An 18,827-nucleotide genomic window follows, 5' to 3' on the forward strand; every position below is an offset into this window, starting at 1 on the left:
AAGTCCACCATCATCACCCCCAGCACTGTGAGGCCGCAGCGCCCCCTCCCGTGCTGCGCGCCGAACGAGTCGGAGGCGACACCGCGAGGGGCGCAGCGGCGCAGGGCCCGGGTCGAGGCGGCGTGGGGGGGAGGCATGGGGAGGGGCCCCCCCCACTATCCACACTCGCCTCCCGACTTGCGCGAATACCTGGGGGGGGGGGGGCTCGTAGTCTTTGAAAGTGGACGTCACTCACATTCCCGTGGCGGGGCCAGGACATCCTGAGGCAGGAGCGCGGCGACGCATGACGTCACGCCGTGACGTCATGTCATTTAAAATGGGCGTGATGTTTTTACCAGTGGCGTCACGGCTCCATTCGCCATGTGCGTGCCGCGTAGCGGTGACGCAATTAAATCGTTGACGTCACGTACAACCCGACTTCAAAACGTCACGGACGCGATAACGCGACGATGACGTCACGCGCTATGCAATGACGTCGCCAAACCAACTGGGTGGCGTCAGGACGCACGCGTGCGCGACGACGCACTCGGTGCCGCCGCTGCGTGATGACGCAGCACGTCGCGTGACGTCACGCTCGGGGTCCGCTGTGCGGAGGCGGCGGGAGCAGCGGGGGCCCCGGGGACCCCGACTGCGCGTCCCTCCTCATCCCCTCGCTCGTCCCTCCTCGTCCCCTCGCTCGTCCCCTTGCTCCCTCCTCGTCCCGCCCGCCCGGGCCTCGCTGCCGCCGCCATGGGGTGAGTGCGACTCCCGCTCCCTCCTCACCCCTCACCCCGCGCCGCCGCCGCGCTCGCGCGGGTCCCGTTATTCGCCTTCTCCACGGGGCCCCGAGAGGGGCTCGGGGAGGGGGCCCAAGGATCGGGGTCCCGGGGTCTCGAGGTCGGGCCCCTGTGCGGGTCTCCCTCCCCGTCGCCGCTGGGTCCGGGATTCGCTCGCCCATCGCTGCGACACGGGGCCCGCTGCCTCTCTCGGGGGTGGGGGGGGGGTCTCTTGCTTCTTCTCCCGCTTAGTGCCCCGTCCCCTGTCGGGGACCCTGGACCCCCCCCCCACGCCCCGAGTCGCGGGCCCCGCTCGGGTCGGTGGACAAGCGAAGCGGCAGCAGTCCGTGTCACGCAGAGCCCCATCAAGAGGACCCCCTCGCCCCCCGCTGGGGGCGCGGGTACCCGGGGCCCCAGGGAGCGCGGCCCCTACCCCCCCCCCAGAGGGACCCCCCCCCAGAGGGACCCCCCCCCCGGGGCCTCCCGCGCTCTTGACGCGCAGCATCTCGTGAACCCAGGAATGCGGCGCCGCGGGAAAAAAAAATCAAATGAACCCCGCGGCGAGAGACGTGGGGGTCCAGAGATGAGAGGAGGGGGGGCAGAGACGGGGTTGTGGCCAGGGGAAAGGGGCACGGCAGAGCTGCAGAGACGGGAGGACATGGGAGAGTGGGGGGCCTTGGCCTATTAGGGCCTTGAGGGACTGGGGGAGGCAATAGCAGACTGGGGTCTGCAGGTCATTGGGAGGCTGCGGTCATCGGTAGAATAATGGTGGACTTGAGAATGAAGGCCGAGCATAGCGTTGCATGTGGGGGTGTGAGAAGGCAAAGGGGTCTTGGGGAGGTTTGTGTAGCAGGCAGGACACTTTGGGGGGGGGGGGGGGGGCACAAAGGGGCTAAGAGGAGGTGGTGGGAGCCTTGTGAACAGTCTATCGACAAAACTGCTTTGCGGGGGAGATGGAGGCGCTTCTAGAACTACGTTCACACCATCCCATTGAGAGGGGTGGGCGGGGCAGTGTTATGTGGCTGTAACTGTTGGGCCACACAAACATTGGTCAGTACATATTGAATACAAGTCCAAGGTGGTGGTGATGTGGACCGCATGGCCTGTGCCCCTAACTTCTGCCTTGGGCAGGCGCTGGGGTTAAAATGTGTTACGCTTGGAAGAAAAGCCAACGGTCAAAAAATAACCCTGCAGCCAACATAATTAATACATTAAATAGCATTTGATGTTTGAATAACCATTACTGGGAAATGTGTCATGATATTGTGGCGTGGTGATGATGAGGAAGGGAGATGGGGGGTTGCGTTGTTTGTGAGAGGGTGGTGGTGCATGAGGGTGTTGGGTAGAGTTAAGGTCCTACTGCAGGGTTACCCAGCGCGCAACTCACAGTCTGAAGGCTGCAAGTTCAACCTAGTCAAAGGTCCACTTAACCAATCGTCCATACGAGGTTGATCATATGAGAACCGCTTTCTGAGAAGCCACAATTCCCATGGAGCCGTTGGCGATGCGCTAGTGTCACCATGCGACGGTACTAACTTACAGGGCCACCCAGAGATTCCTGGAGGTCGGGGGCAGAATTCCACCTGGTGGGGGCCCTTTTATTCCACCGTCCAGAAGCCAATGCATTTGTGGGGCCATATTTTGAGTGAGGCCCTTGGCAATTGCCCCCCTTTGCCCTGACAGAATTCCTTGCACACCTCAGTGGGCCCAGGGCAGAGGTGAGTGTTGTTCATTTGAGCAAAGATGCAGCTCTTCTTTGAATTGGCCTTGACAATGAGTGAGCACATGGTCCGTGATCATCATCAGATTGGTCTGGCGAATAGTTGTTCTCTAGTCTGACGTTAATTTGTTTAAAACAGTTATTACATAGGAAGCCAAAAAAACACCTCCACAATTCGTGGGTGATTGTATGCTGACCCAAGAGCAGTGGGTGTGAACCTTCACCAGAGCTCAGCCAGCACGATGGCTCCAAGGAACCGAAAATGCAGCCAAAAACCAAAGGAAAATTCTATGAAGGAAAGTTCCAGACAATACGGCTCACGCACTGGAATGCGTTCACCAGGGGACATCTCTGGCCTCTGTCACAGCAACATTTCCAGACCTCGTTACACCCAGTGCCTCGCGCCCATGGGCCATAAAATATGGCACGGCAGAGGTTGTGAAGGGGCAGCTGAAGAGGGGCAGCCAAGGGGGCTGTAGCATTGCACCGATCTCCAGCGAGTGAACATCGTGTACACAGCACCGTGTAAACATGGCCCTACGTTTTAAGTGGCTGAGTGTGTGTGGCGTGCACACGTGGCCCATCTTTGAGGAAAAGTTAATTCCTGGGGTATGGGTGAGGGGCGCACGCCGGTGCAGCTGAGCACACATCTTGTGTTGTCTCGTGGCCGCCTCCCCCCATCTCATGGATCGGGGGCAGCGCTTGCCCCGGAGAAGCCCTGCTAGCCCCGGACGAGCCCTGCTAGCCCTGGCTGCTCGTGTCGCTGGACCCAGCGAGAGCCCCGTGCGCCATCCTGCCCGCTCCGCTCAACCTCACGCTGGCCGTGCGGCAGCACGTGGTCGCAGCGGTATTTATAAGTGTGGTATTTTTGGGGATTGCTGATTCCAGCATGTGTGGAGGACGCATACTGTCGGTGAATGCGAGGGGAGGGGAGGGCGAGCAGCAGCAGGAGGAGAGGGCCGTCCCCTGGATGCGCTGTTTGCTGGGCCCCATCTCTCCAAGCGATCATCAGGGAGAGCGTGGAAGGGCCCAGGCCACCCGCCCCTTAAGCGCACGGGGCTCGGTGCGCCCTCCGCACGGAGCTGACTGCGCAAAATCCTCGATTAAATACATACGTGGCCAGCACGGGCGTCACCCTTACATTAAGGGTGCCCACGAAAGGTGGCAGTGGCCTTCCGCGTGATTATTTTTACCCGACAGCTGTTGGATGTGTGATGAATTGAGGTCACGTTCTTAAAAAGATAATTACATGGGATGGGATTATAAATCGTGCACCCAACTTTGTAAAATGTTTGATGATCATTCAAAAATGCTGTTTAACACCGTGTGGGTTTTTCCACAAATTATAACGGAACTACTCTCCAAATTTAAGATATAACGGAACTGCGCCATCCGAACGAAGAACCGTGGTTACGGACGGCAGAGTCTTGCATCATCGAGTGCAGGAAAGACCCTGGAAGAGAATAGCACGGGTCTACGTCAATAGGCGTCTCTAATAGCGCCCTCCGCACAGCCACAGCGCAGCGCCCGCGATGTGGAGAGGGGGCTGCCGACTGGCTGTCTTCTCTCCTATGAACCCTTCCCGGCTGTACACCAGACTGCCGCCTCTCATCCACGCCATGTTTAACCACCACAACGCAGCTCGCAACAACGCAGCTCACTTTCTGCTTCTTTACTCGCACTTTTTGAATTTCTTCCCATCGTCTTTTTTCCCCAAGAATTTGCAACCTTGTTCAGTTCAAGAGATGTGGGATCTCTTCTCCATCACAACTTTGTTGGTGATATTTGTTACTGGCTCCTGGACGTTTTGGCCTTTGGGCCTGTGTTCAAGAACCATAACAATACGTAGAAATGCACTATTGAGAGCTCCAGCTCTATGCAATTGAGACATTGGTCCCTGCCATATGAATGTGGAAATGTCCCCACTGACTCGGGGCTGCTTGCAGAGTTGATCACCGCCCCACGCTTAATTCACCTCCCTGAGCCACCTGGGCCTCTCGTCCACAACAACCGCGAGGGGAGAGAGGATTAGTGTGAGGAGGAGAGCGCAGCCAGGGCCTGTGATTGCCGCAGCAGCGGGGGCTGGCGCACGGTGCCAGGGCCTGGCTGTAATTGCCAAGCGCCGTCATCCATGGCGGAGGCAACGCATCTCACCAGCCATGGCGACGCTTCCGAACCCTGTCCTTGTGGAGTGGTGTGAGTAGTGTGGTGTCTGAGGAAGTGGTGGTGGTGTGTGCCAGTGTGCGGAGTGGTGTCAGTGGGGTGATGCATGCACTAGGGTGGCTAAAATATTTTTTTTGTGTGTAACTGGTAACAGCATTGAAAGAAACCGGTTACTGGTTTACACGCGAATATAAATGTGTAGAGCAATAAACACACGTGCTACTGTGTCTGGGTGCTGCTGTGTGTGGGTGCTGTGTGTGTGTATGTGAGTGCTGTGTGTGTGAGTGCTGTGTGTGTGAGTGCTGTGTGTGTGAGTGCTGTGTGTGAGGGTGCTGTGTGTGTGTGAGTGCTGTGTGTGTGAGTGCTGTGTGTGTGAGTGCTGTGTGTGTGAGTGCTGTGTGTGTGAGTGCTGTGTGTGTGTGTGAGTGCTGTGTGTGTGTGTGAGTGCTGTGTGTGTGAGTGCTGTGTGTGTGTGTGAGTGCTGTGTGTGTGTGTGTGAGTGCTGTGTGTGTGAGTGCTGTGTGTTTGAGTGCTGTGTGTTTGAGTGCTGTGTGTGTGTGTGAGTGCTGTGTGTGTGTGTGTGAGTGCTGTGTGTGTGTGTGTGAGTGCTGTGTGTGTGTGAGTGCTGTGTGTGTGTGTGTGAGTGCTGTGTGTTTGAGTGCTGTGTGTTTGAGTGCTGTGTGTGTGTGCTGTGTGTGTGAGTGCTGTGTGTGTGAGTGCTGTGTGTGAGGGTGCTTTGTGTGTGAGTGCTGTGTGTGTGAGTGCTGTGTGTGTGTGTGAGAGTGCTGTGTGTGTGAGTTCTGTGTGTGTGAGTTCTGTGTGTGTGAGTGCTGCGTGCTGTGTGTGTGTGAGTTCTGTGTGTGTGAGTTCTGTGTGTGCGAGTGCTGCGTGCTGTGTGTGTGTGAGTGCTGTGTGTGAGTGCTGCGTGCTGTGTGTGTGAGTGCTGCGTGCTGTGTGTGTGTGAGTGCTGTGTGTGTGAGTGCTATGTGTAAGAATGCTGTGTGTGTGTGCTGTATGTGTGGGTGCTGTGTGTGTGTGTGCTGCGTGTGTGAGTGATGTGTGTGTGTGAGTGCTGTGTGTGTGAGTGCTGTGTGTGAGTGCTGTGTGTGTGTATGAGTGCTGTGTGTGTGAGTGCTGTGTGTGAGTGCTGTGTGTGTGTATGAGTGCTGTGTGTGTGTGTGAGTGCTGTGTGTGTGTGAGTGCTGTGTGTGAGTGCTGTGTGTGTGAGTGCTGTGTGTGTGTGTGAGTGCTGTGTGTGTGTGTGAGTGCTGTGTGTGTGAGTGCTGTGTGTGAGTGCTGTGTGTGTGTGTGTGAGTGCTGTGTGTGTGTGTGAGTGCTGTGTGTGTGTGTGAGTGCTGTGTGTGAGTGCTGTGTGTGTGTGTGAGTGCTGTGTGTGAGTGCTGTGTGTGAGTGCTGTGTGTGTGTGCTGTGTGTGTGTGAGTGCTGTGTGTGTGTGTGCTGCGTGTGTGTGTGCTGCGTGTGTGAGTGCTGCGTGTGTGTGAGTGCTGCGTGTGTGTGAGTGCTGCGTGTGTGTGAGTGCTGTGTGCTGTGTGTGTGGGTGCTGTGTGTGTGTGAGTGCTGTGTGTGCTGTGTGTGAGTGCTGTGTGTGTGTGAGTGCTGTGTGTGTGTGCTGTGTGTGAGTGCTGTGTGTGAGTGCTGTGTGTGCTGTGTGTGTGAGTGCTGTGTATGTGCTGTGTGTGTGCTGTGTGTGAGTGATGTGTGTGTGTGAATGCCAGGTGTGTGAGTGCTGTGTGTGTGTGTGAGTGCTGTGTGAGTGCTGTGTGTGTGGGTGCTGTGTGTGAGTGCTGTGTGTGTGAGTGCTGTGTGTGTGAGTGCTGTGTGTGTGTGAATGCCAGGTGTGTGAGTTGCTGTGTGTGTGAGTGCTGTGTGTGTGAGTGCTGTGTGTGTGAGTGCTGTGTGTGTGAGTGCTGTGTGTGTGAGTGCTGTGTGTGTGTGTGAGTGCTGTGTGTGTGTGTGTGAGTGCTGTGTGTGTGTGTGTGAGTGCTGTGAGAGTGCTGTGTGTGTGCTGTGTGAGTGCTGTATGTGTGGGTGCTGTGTGTGTGTGAATGCCAGGTGTGTGAGTGCTGTGTGTGTGAGTGCTGTGTGTGTGAGTGCTGTGTGGGTGCTGTGTGTGTGTGTGTGCTGTGTGGGTGCTGTGTGTGTGTGGGTGCTGTGTGTGTGTGGGTGCTGTGTGTGTGGGTACTGTGTGTGTGAGTGCTGTGTGTGTGTGTGAGTTCTGTGTGTGTGTGAGTTCTGTGTGTGTGTGTTGTGTGAGTGCTGTGTGTGTGTTGTGTGAGTGCTGTGTGTGTGTGTGCTGTGTGTGTGAGTGCTGTGTGTGTGAGTGCCGTGCGTGTGTGAGTGCTGTGTGTGTGTGCTGTGTGTGTTTGCTGTGTGTGTGTGTGAGTACTGTGTGTGTGTGTGAGTGCTGTGTGTGTGTGAGTGCTGTGTGTGTGTGTGAGTGCTGTGTGTGTGAGTGCTGTGTGTGTGTGTGAGTGCTGTGTGTGTGTGAGTGCTGTGTGTGTGTGAGTGCTGTGTGTGTGTGAGTGCTGTGTGTGTGTGTGTGAGTGCTGTGTGTGTGAGTGCTGTGTGTGTGGGTGCTGTGTGTGTGAGTGCTGTGTGTGTGGGTGCTGTGTGTGTGAGTGCTGTGTGTGTGGGTGCTGTGTGTGTGAGTGCTGTGTGAGTGCTGTGTGTGTGCTGTGTGTGCTGTGTGTGTGAGTGATGTGTGTATGTGTGTGCTGCTGTGTGTGAGTGCTGTGTGTGTGTGTGCTGTGTGTGTGTGTGCTGCTGTGTGTGTTTGGCCGTGACATTGTCCAGCCACAGCGCATTCGCCGCTGGCTGCAAAGGTTCGTGGTTTGAATCCAGCAGGCCGCCCTGGTTATTACTGCGGGTGACGCCATTCGAAAAGAGTAGCAGGCCGTTGTGTGCTGGTGTCATGGTCCAAATGAGAACATTTACACTGCAGATGACTCAGTTGGGATTAAACATAGCAACAGCGCCCCCTTCTGTGTAACTGCAGCAGACTGCCTGTGAAGCATGGTGCCTGCGTGATAGCTTCGTGCTATGAGAATGGCGCAAACACCACATGCACTAATGATCTGGCTATGTGTGGTATGCGCGGTGCTTGTTTGGCTATATGAATGCGTTTGGGCTATATGTGTCGACTATGTGCTGCGCTGTCAATGTGAAGGATGTGTTGGCTACGTGGAGGATGTGTTGGCTACGTGCTGTGTTGTTGATGTGGAGGATGTGTTGGCTGTGTGCTGCATTGTCTGCGCGAAGGATGTGTCGGCTGTGCGTTGTTGTTGCTTAACGAGGGCAGCTGTTGGAGGCTGCCACCCTGCGCACTGTGCGAGTTTCTCGGGAGGAGCACAGTGGCGGCTGTGTGGCAGCCGGAGTCGGGGTTTGGGTGGCATTAGAGGCATGGGGTTTATGGGCGATTTGGGCGAGGAGGAGGGCGGCTGTCATGTGCAGTCGCGACACTCCGGGACAGGTGGGGGAATCACAGGCACACACATGAAGACAAAGATCCTCCATATAGCCAACGCAGACTGTTCGGCCAAGTGCTGTTAGCGAGCACCTACTATGCCCAGCACGGCGCACAAGGGGATGGTGTAGCCAGCACCAGACCCATCCGCCGGTTCATTTAAGGCGGAACTGACCTAGGGGAGGCCCAGTTCTAGTTAAAATATTCACCACTGATGCCGGCCAGGCCGGAAATACAATTCAGATGGCCGGGTTTGTAGTGCAGTGCGCTAACCACTAAGCCAACGCTCTCCACTTCACAGACACACACACGCACTTGCATACTCGCATGCGCGCTCACACACTGGCCCGCGCACACTTGGTCAAAATCAGTCACACTTGCTGGCACACACGCGCTCCCACCATCACTCACGCATGTACACGCACACGCTCATTCTCACACAGACTCCGACGCGCGGACAAACGCACGCAGTCGCACACGTGAGCGCGCGGCACTGAAAGGAGGGTGTTATTTTAGACGTGAATGCCGAAGCTCTGGGGAGAGGAGAGAGACAGAGGCCGATTGTGTTGGCAGAGAAAGAGAGGGAAGAGAGAGAAACAGAGAAGTCATTACTACAGAGAGAAACACAGGCATATATACTGTACACACACGCACATACGCTTAGCACACACAGCCACTCGCAATCATATAGACAATCATACACAACACTCACAAACAAATAAACACATGCTCAGCCACACACAGGCAACCACAAACTCTGATAGCCACACACACATAGCCACTCACTCAGATAGCCACACAACCTCTGATAGCCACACACACACTCAGATTGCCACGTACATTCAGCTGCTCTCGGCCACACACAATCTCAGATAGCCACACTCAGATAGCCACACACTCTCATAGCCACACACTCTCATAGCCACACTCACATAGCCACACTCACATAGCCACACACTCACATAGCCACACACTCATAGCCACACACTCATAGCCACACACTCACATAGCCACACACACTCAGATAGCCACACTCACATAGCCACACACACTCACATAGCCACACTCACATAGCCACACTCAGATAGCCACACACTCTCATAGCCACACACTCACATAGCCACACTCACATAGCCACACTCACATAGCCACACACTCACATAGCCACACACTCATAGCCACACACTCATAGCCACACACTCACATAGCCACACTTACATAGCCACACTCACATAGCCACACACACTCAGATAGCCACACTCACATAGCCACACACTCTCAGATAGCCACACACTCTCATAGCCACTCACTCTCATAGCCACACACTCTCAGATAGCCACACAATCTCATAGCCACACACTCTCATAGCCACTCACTCACATAGCCACACAATCTCAGATAGCCACACACTCTCAGATAGCCACACACTCTCAGATAGCCACACACTCTCATAGCCACTCACTCTCATAGCCACACAATCTCAGATAGCCACCCACTCTCTCATAGCCACACACTCTCAGATAGCCACACAATCTCATAGCCACACACTCTCATAGCCACTCACTCACATAGCCACACAATCTCAGATAGCCACACACTCTCAGATAGCCACACACTCTCATAGCCACACACTCACATAGCCACACTCAGATAGCCACACTCACATAGCCACACTCTCAGATTGCCACTCTCTCATAGCCACTCACTCTCATAGCCACACACTCACATAGCCACTCACTTTCATAGCCACTCACATAGCCACACTCACATAGCCACACACTCTCATAGACACACTCTCAGATTGCCACACACTCTCAGATAGCCACACTCACATAGCCACACAATCTCAGATAGCCACACAATCTCACATAGCCACACAATCTCAGATAGCCACACACTCATAGCCACACACTCACACAGCCACACTCTCATAGCCACACTCTCAGATAGCCACACAATCTCAGATTGCCACACACTCTCAGATTGCCACACGCTCGCATTCGGTGGAGGGTGCTGTGTGCGCACGTGGGCCGTGTCCACGTGCCGGTGACGCCGTCTCCTCTGCCCCGGTGCCGGCACCGCCGCCATTGCCGTGGCCACGGCGTGCACGGCGTGCGCACGGCCCTCGCACGGCGTGGCGACAGGCGCCGCCCCCGTGTACACGTGCCATGTGCTGCTGCGCGGGGTGCCGGCTTCCTGCACCAGCAGCAGGTGTGTGTGCAGCAGCTGTGTGTGTGCGGCAGCTGTGTGTGTGCAGGTGTGTGTGCAGCAGCTGTGTGTGTGCAGCAGCTATGTGTGTGTTTCGAAGCCACCTCCCTACTGCAGTGTATGGTGGCACACACAAGCAGTGGCATGGAGGTGGAGTTGATGGATCATGCGGGGATGAGAGTTATGGCAAAGTGGCATTCCCACACGCAGGGTAGGGAGCTGGTGCTACTTGGGTGAGGGGGGGGGGCAACACAGCAAGTAGGATTCTGAGCTGTCTTTTCTTGTACGCCTGCGTTTACTTCGGGCACTCTGGATTCCTTGGATGTAAAATGAAAACATTTGCTTAATGTTGCCAATATAGAGACACACGAAATAGAGCGTGAATGATTCTGTGAGGGGCTTGCTGGCCTAAAGTTCCCAATTAGTATGAGTAATTATTCACAATTAGTGATTTCACAGGTGTGTGTGTCGCCGGATGTGATCCACACACGCTCACTAGCGAACCGAGCGCTGGCAGCACGGAGAGTGGGGGGGGGGTGTTGTGCACCAGCTGGGTGGAATTGGGTGGCAATTCAGGCCGTGGGGTGCCAGGGTCTCGTGGCGGTGGGGAACGGCAGCCGTGGTACAAACACGACTGCGCGGGCCGAGTGCTGGCATAGCTCGGTGGTGGTGGTGATGGTGATGGTGCTGTGGGAGGTGGTGACGGTGGTGATGGCTGTGGTGGTTGTGGTTGCGATGATGGTTGTGGTGATGGCAGTGCCGATGATAACGGTGGTGACAGTGAGGATAATGGTGGTGGTGATGGTAGAAGGGACTTGTTCAAGGATGGCTATGGAGGTAATTTGTAGATGGAGATCAACTGGAACCGTCAGTCACCCTGACCCCTGACCCTCCAACCCCCCCCCGCCCTCCCCTGCAGGGAGCAGCCAATCTTCAGCACGAAGGCGCACGTGTTCCAGATCGACCCGGCCACCAAGAAGAACTGGGTCCCGGCGAGCAAGCAGGCGGTCGCCGTGTCCTACTACTACGACTCGGCCCGCAACGCCTACCGCATCATCAGCATGGACGGCACCAAGGTGAGCGGCGGGGGCCGCCAGGGGCCCGAGGGGGCCGCCGCCCCCCGCCCCACCGGAGGGGCCATCTTGCCGACCGACAGCTCCGCCGGCTGCAGCTGCTTCCTCGGACGCTGCCTTCCGAGCTTCCTGGCTCGCAACGCAACGCGTGTACAGTGCTAGGGCAGGCAAGACGGGTGGGGGCCACGCAGCGTGGGAGGTAGCGGCGAGCTGGGGATGAGGAGTCGTAGTAATGGGGGTTGGGATGTTGTTGCAGGACCAGGCGAGCGCGTGGTGGTGGTGGTGGTCACATTGTGAGGCCGAGGATGCTGGTAGTGGTGAGGAGTTGGGAGGTTGTTGCGGTTGGATTCTTGCAGGCGTGTGGGCACGCTACGGAACGTGCTCGGTGGTGGTGGACAGGGCGGTGAGGAGCGTTGTTGGTCGTGGTGGTGGTGGCGGCGGGGGAGGGGTTGTTGGTTACGAATCCGAGGCGCTCATTGCTTTCACTGGACGCCGGCCCAGTTCTGCCGAGGAGGGGAGCGGGGTGAGTGGAGTGGGGAGGGGGCAACAGGAGTGAGAAAAAAAAGCGGTGGACATTCTTGTGAGCTGAGGCACGACAGCGACGCTGGGCCCCAGCCACTTCACATTCCCGGCCCTGGCCGCACCGACTGTGTGTGATGGTGTCGACTGCCCCTCCAACTTCCCTCTCTCATGCCCCCCCCTCCCCCATTTCCTGGTGCCCAGGTGATCATCAACAGCACGGTGACGCCAAACATGGCGTTCACCAAGACGTCACAGAAGTTTGGGCAGTGGGCAGACAGCCGTGCCAACACGGTCTACGGCCTGGGCTTCTCATCCGAGCAGCATCTCACCAAGGTGCCCCGACTCCTCCGCCTCCTCCTCCTCGTGTCCTTAACTTAGTACCTGGTGCAGTGTGTAAAACGTCAGACAAAGGTGGCTGGGCGTGGTGTTGGCCACCCACATCCTTGTGCACCTTGCCGACTAACAGCACTTTCTTGCACAGCCTGTTGAGGCTATAGGGAGATATTTGTCTTTGTGTATGGACTGTGCTGCTCCCCCCCCCTCTCCACAGTTTGCGGAGAAGTTCCAGGAGGTGAAGGAGGCAGCGCGCACGGCGAGAGAGAAGTCGCAGGAAAAGGTGGAGACGTCCAGCAACCACTCACAGGTATGTCCACCCTCCAGGTCACGAACCCATGACCCCTCCAGGTCACGAACCCATGACCCCTCCAGGTCACGAACCCTCAAGGTCACGACCCCTCCAGGTCACGAACCCATGACCTCTCCAGGTCACGAACCCATGACCCCTCCAGGTCACGAACCCTCAAGGTCACGACCCCTCCAGGTCACGAACCCATGACCCCTCCAGGTCACGAACCCATGACCCCTCCAGGTCACGAACCCATGACCCCTCCAGGTCACGAACCCTCAAGGTCACGACCCCTCCAGGTCACGAACCCATGACCCCTCCAGGTCACGAACCAATGACCCCTCCAGGTCACGAACCCATGACCCCTCCAGGTCACGAACCCTCAAGGTCACGACCCCTCCAGGTCACGAACCCATGACCCCTCCAGGTCACGAACCCATGACCCCTCCAGGTCACGAACCCTCAAGGTCACGACCCCTCCAGGTCACGAACCCATGACCCCTCCAGGTCACGAACCCATGACCCCTCCAGGTCACGAACCCATGACCCCTCCAGGTCACGAACCCTCAAGGTCACGACCCCTCCAGGTCACGAACCCATGACCCCTCCAGGTCACGAACCAATGACCCCTCCAGGTCACGAACCCATGACCCCTCCAGGTCACGAACCCTCAAGGTCACGACCCCTCCAGGTCACGAACCCATGACCCCTCCAGGTCACGAACCCATGACCCCTCCAGGTCACGAACCCTCAAGGTCACGACCCCTCCAGGTCACGAACCCATGACCCCTCCAGGTCACGAACCCATGACCCCTCCAGGTCACGAACCCTCCAGGTCACGAACCCAAATGCACGACAGACCCCTGATGTCACTTTTCAGCACAAACGGCACGATGGCAAGGGCTGTGGAGATGCCACCGGTGCAGGGCAGGAGGAGGGGAGACCGAGCGGGCGGAAGGCGAGAGGATGCGGTGGCGCGAGGACGGCGAGTTGCTCGGAGAGAAGAGGCACGGAGCAGAAGCTCGCGGGGAGAGAAAATCCGAGCAGCCGACACGTTGCGGCGGTGGGACTTGGAGGGAGAAGAGTGGTGGCGCGGTCGCGGTTGTGGCGCGGTCGCGGTGCGGTTGTTGTAACACGAACGCCGGCGCGGTCGCCCCCACGCAGGAGTCGAGCAGCAGCGACTCGGCGAGCCAGCAGCAGCAGCAGCAGCCGCCCCAGCACCCGACGGGCACGCCTGGACCCCCTGGGGCCACGGGGCCCGCGGGGCCCCCCGGGACCCCCGGCACCCCCGGCACCCCCGGGCAGCCCCCCGCCTACAACGGCACAGACGACGAGAAGGTGACGCAGGGCGTCCCCGTGGAGGCCCAGCTCTCCTACGAGAACGAGCGACTCAAGGTGGCGCTCGCCCAAAGGTGAGGGGGAGGAGAGGGGCGAGCGAGGGGCGAGCGAGGGGCGAGCTGTATAATTGACCTGGAAAGGCGTCGTATATAAAAGTTAAGTTGTTGTTGTTGTTGTTCTCGCCGCTCAGCTCCGCCAACGGCAAGAAGTGGGAGGTGGAGCTGCAGGCGCTGAAGAGCAGCAACTCGCGGCTGTCGGCGGCGCTCACCGAGGCGACCGCCAGCGCCGACGCGGGGAAGCAGCAGCTCCACGCACTGCAGGGGGAGGCGGAGCACCTGCGGCAGAGGGTGGGGACACGGGGGAGGGGAGGGGGGCGGCGGTGGGGGGAGGCACTCGCGGGCAAGCCGAGGGGAGCTCTGGCAGTGCTTCACGTGTCTGTGCTGCGTGTTCGCGCACTCACTCCCCACGCCTGCCCGGCCCCCCCTCGTCCGCTTTACCCCGCCCTCCCACTACCCGCTCACCCCCCCCCCCCCAGGTGTTGGAGCTGGAGAGCGAGACGGGGGAGAGCGGCGCCGCGGCGGAGAGAAACTCGGAGCTGGCGCAGCGTGTGGAGCTGCTGGAGGCGACGCTGCACGAGAGGGAAGAGGTGAGGGGGAGTGAGCGGGACGCCGGAGTGTGGACGCACGTGCGTGCGTTTCTGCGCGAGTGCGCGCGTCGCCGTGTGTAAATGTGCGTCGCTGCGCGTGTAGGAGGTGGAGAGGCTGAAGCTGCAGCAAGAGGTGGTGCAGCAGGTGGAGGCGCAGAGGGACGCCGCCTCCCGCCAGCTCAAGGTGCGTCCGTGCGTTCTCATGTACGCGTGCATTTTCTTGCGGTGCGTTCACGGGCCACGTGCGAGTGGAGCGTTGTCGTGTCGAGTGGAACACGCGGGGTAGCGTGTGGCGGAGGATTGAGTGGAGCGTGACGTGAAGAGCGGCGGAGTGCGTGGTGGAATGGTGGAGCGGAGCACGCGGGTGGAGCGCTGCGGCCTGCGGCCCTAACGAGTGGCCCTCTCCCCCGTGCAGGAGACGGAGGAGCGGGCCGAGGGGCTGGCGGCACGTGTAGCCGAGCTGGAGGAGGCCGTGGGCGCCGCTCGGGCCCAGCAGCTGGAGCAGGGCGAGCGCCTGCGCGATGTCCTGGGCGTTCTCGATGGCAAGATCTCCGAGCTCACCGAGCTGCGCGAGAGCGTCGCCAAGCTGGTGCTCGCCGACTAACGCGGGCCGCCGCACCGCCGGCAGGCGGGTGGGCAGAGCGCCGCCGAGCCCCGTGGGAGGCACCGACATCAACGCGCACGCGCGCGCACGTACTCGCACGCACGCACGGCGGCTTGCATGCATTTGTCGGGAGATGGTGCCGCTCTCCGGAGCTCGGTCCCGCGGCCGCGGCGGCGGCGGCGACGGGCCGCGCCGAACGCCGCCGTCGTCGAGAGCACCGCGGCAAAGGTCGCGGGTGGCGACGACCCCCCGGCAGCCGGGGCTCGTGGTTTGAACGGCCGCCCGCCGCGGGGAGCGGGCCAGGCCGCCGGCGTCGTTGTCGGGGGCCCTTGTGGGGCGCGCCCTCCGCCGGGCCCTCCGCCGGGCCCTCCGCCGGGCCCGCGCCACGTCCGCCGCACGGTCGTGAGGCCGCGCGCCGTGGATGACGAGTGGGACGCGGAGTTACCAACGCTCGTTATCGTAGCAAATCGTACCGTGGGCGCGCGGTCCGCTCCGCTCCCGTTACGGGTGTGCAGGACCCCCCCCCGCCCCCCACCCCCGGGCGGGCTTGCGGGAGGCCCCGTCCCCCCTTGGCGGGTGTGCGGGCCCCATCGCGGACGTGCGGGAGGCTCCCCGCTGTCCCCGCGCACCGTCTCGTGTCCGTCCATTCTCTGTGCGGCGTCATTTGGTAGATTTAGGTCCCTCTCGGCATACGTATCAAATATCGTGCAGTATATCCAGTGAATGGACTTAGGGCTGAACGACTATTGTGTAGTAACCAAATACCTTCCATCCAATCAAATATCCACGTATGAGCCATAGTATATATTATCAAATGTGTAGGAGGACTTGCTTGGAGTCGCACTTATATCGTTCATTCGTGGCCGTGTTTAGGCGTAGTGCCGTGCGCGATCGCGTGGAGCGCGACAGCTTCTCCCACGATGCTGCTGCTGCTGCCCACGGCGCTCAGGCGTCGGGCAGCAGGGGTCAGGGGTCAGGGCAGCCACCCCGTGCGTTTAAAAGGGTCTTGGGGGCCGCGGTGGGGTCAGCCGCGTCCCCTTCGCCGCTGGGGACCGGAGTATCGGAGGGCGCGTGGCGGGGGGCGCCTGCGAGAGGAGGGGGCGGGGAGTAGGTGTTTTTTTCGGGGGGGGGGGGTGCCTTGAGGTCGCCTTCATCCCCCCGGGGTACCGCCCCCTTCCCTCGCGGCGGGGGTCACAGGTCTCGCAGTCTTCCTCTCGAGCGGGCCGTCCGTCCGTCCGGCTGCCGTCCCCCGCGCCGTTCCACCACCGCCGACGAGGACGCCCGCGACCAATGCGGCAAACGCACCGCCGCGGTGGCCGAGACGGAGGCATGGGCGCGACGGCGGCCGCCGGGTCGGCGAGGGCTGGCGAGACCGCGTCTCTTTTGTAATTTTCGCGAGGTCGTTTCGAGGGGGCGTTCGGATGTTTTTCTTTTTTGAATGGGGAAACTTTGCCAATCGTTAAGCTACTACTATTATTACTACTGTGCGTTATAAAGTTTTATTTGTGAGTTTTAAGTAGTGCAGTATTACTTTATTTATCTAGGAAACTTGAGAGGCGTTCCAAGCGATGGGCAGCCCTGGGAAAGCTCATCTTTTGCCGACGTTTGAGCCAGCGAGGTCGAGCGTCCCTCGCGACGTCGAGTGTGTGAACCCGTTCCAGTTGGGCCTACGATCAAAACGAGAGCGATGGTGGGGGCCCTCCCCGCCGAGGGAGCGCCGACCCGCGACGAGAGACGCTGTTGGTTTCTGCCCCGACCCCGCGTCGCTCCTCTTTTTTTTTTTTTTCCCCCAATGCGAATAAATCGTTTTGTCCGTGGCGCCGGCGTCCCCTCGTGTCCTCTGTCCGTTTGGGGACTCGGTGAGCGGCCGTGGCGTCGTTCCCTCTGGCCACAGTTCCCCTGCGAGTCGTCGTGCGTAGGAGATGGGAGTGCCAAGAGAAAAGCTGTCGCGTGAACGAGGTGGCACTTCAGATGCAAGGTCCGTGCACTGCGCTCCCGTGGCGATGTCGCCAGGTGGGGTGTCTCGTGGAGTGAGCGGGGATTTCTGGATTTAATTTGTCGTTCTTGCTCTGCACCTCCGATTAGCGTGGTTGGCTTCACAGGATGCAAAAGTTCAACATACATATCGGTGGTGAATATCTGAACCCGTGCCAAGCCACCTTTAGGTCGACTCGGCTGTAAATGAGCACCTGTTGCAGTGTGTAGTCATCAACACCGAGGGAACAAAGGCGGGCGTGGTGTGGATTGCACTACCCCCGAGTGTGCCGCCCTGCCAACCTTAATAGGTGCTCGCCATCAGAATGTATTCAACTATCTCATGCTTAACTGGGGGGAGGGGGGGATGGTGCTTTATACAGCGGCGATGCAAAAATAGCCCTCGCTCCCAGCATTCCTCTGTCACCGCTCAAAGCGCCCTCGTGGCACTGTCGACTTGCTGCTCCCCACACCGGCTGCTTGCGCGCCGCTGCTCCCCAGGTTCTGGGGTTGTGCCGCCTTGAGACGTCGTTCTGTGTGCTCGAGAGCTTCTTCAAGAGCGAGATTCAATTCCTGAATTAAACTTCAGTTCCTGCAGAAGCTCCACACGCAAAAAATCGTCCGATGTCATGCCAGACGCACAATACAACCCCAAAAACACGAGGTATGCGTACCACGCACAGTGCATGCACGGCACAGTTGTGTACACACGGTATCAGCACAAGAAATGAACACTGCCTCATTGGTCATTTGAGTAAAAAGTCATTTATAAGTCTACGAGACTGGGTAGGTCTACAAATCTCAGTCTTGTGAGAAAGCAATGCAACCATATCTGACGACGCTGTAGAAGAACAGTGGGCGTATTTATTTTATACAGAGGCAGTCGGTCATAGGCAGGGGAAATGGGGAAAGTGTTGAGAGTAAATGGGTTTACACATGAGTCAGTTATACAAGTCCAGTGCTTAATTAACCCTGGGTGTCCACGAGAGAAATCTCTGGTCTCTGTGACCTCTCTCCTGTATGGTCTGGATACGGGAGGCCATGAACGAGCCCCAATCCACGGACCCCCGAATCTGCTGGAGCAGGGGACACGGGTGACTTCCGCTTCCGACAGAAGCAAGGTTTTGGTCAACTCGGAGACCCGGGCGCTCGCCCATCACCACCACTCCCAGCGACTCGGAGAGACGAGGCCTCATCCTGGAGTCAAAACCCAAACCCTGCTCCTTGGTGGCTGGGGCAGGGGCCGGCGTCGTGGGACGAGACCGCCTGACAAACTTAAATCACAGCCATCTCCGATCCTCCTGCTGCTGCCAATCCAGGCACTTTTGTTTCTCCTGCTGCCGATTTTCCTGCTTCAGGTGCAGCGGTGACTTGCTGCTGTTGTGCAGCACGAAGACGCTCCACCTCCCACACAGGGCCCCATCTCCACGTAGCTCAGGGCGCCACGCACCGCCCCGCTCGTCACGAGCGCGGCGCCGTCAGTACTGGGGATCACGCCGCACCCAGAGCCAGGGACGTCACTGGACTCCAGCACCTTGATCCAATGTCATTGGGTCAGGACCTTGGATTCTAATTCACTACTGAACTGGACCCCAGACTCCTGTGACCTGGGTAACTGCGCAAGGTCACCTGACCCCCAGGGCAAGGGGGGAGTGCGGCTTCATTAACACAAAACCGTTTAAAAGCCAGACGCCTATAAATAACACCGTGTACAG

The 18,827-nt window shown here is 58.7% G+C and overlaps 1 protein-coding gene across 1 annotated transcript; it reads left to right on the forward strand.

Annotated features, from left to right (window-relative positions):
- Positions 1 to 499: 499 nt before the first annotated feature.
- LOC144931075 (homer protein homolog 1-like) lies at positions 500 to 15,273 on the forward strand. The gene is made up of 9 exons (XM_078855004.1): positions 500 to 734; positions 11,250 to 11,406; positions 12,127 to 12,258; positions 12,476 to 12,568; positions 13,715 to 13,962; positions 14,079 to 14,235; positions 14,424 to 14,534; positions 14,638 to 14,718; positions 14,950 to 15,273. Exons 1-9 carry the CDS (start codon positions 730 to 732, stop codon positions 15,136 to 15,138), a joined length of 1,173 nt encoding a protein of 390 aa, XP_078711130.1. The 5' UTR covers positions 500 to 729; the 3' UTR covers positions 15,139 to 15,273.
- Positions 15,274 to 18,827: the final 3,554 nt, after the last annotated feature.

The sequence above is a fragment of the Lampetra fluviatilis genome, chromosome 3, assembly GCF_964198595.1.
Source record: "Lampetra fluviatilis chromosome 3, kcLamFluv1.1, whole genome shotgun sequence".
NCBI lineage: Eukaryota > Metazoa > Chordata > Hyperoartia > Petromyzontiformes > Petromyzontidae > Lampetra > Lampetra fluviatilis.

Coding starts and splice junctions, on each gene's coding strand:
- LOC144931075 (XM_078855004.1), top strand. Junction 13,963..14,078: donor AAGGTGGCGCTCGCCCAAAG/GTGAGGGGGAGG, acceptor CTCGCCGCTCAG/CTCCGCCAACGGCAAGAAGT. Junction 14,719..14,949: donor CCGCCTCCCGCCAGCTCAAG/GTGCGTCCGTGC, acceptor TCCCCCGTGCAG/GAGACGGAGGAGCGGGCCGA.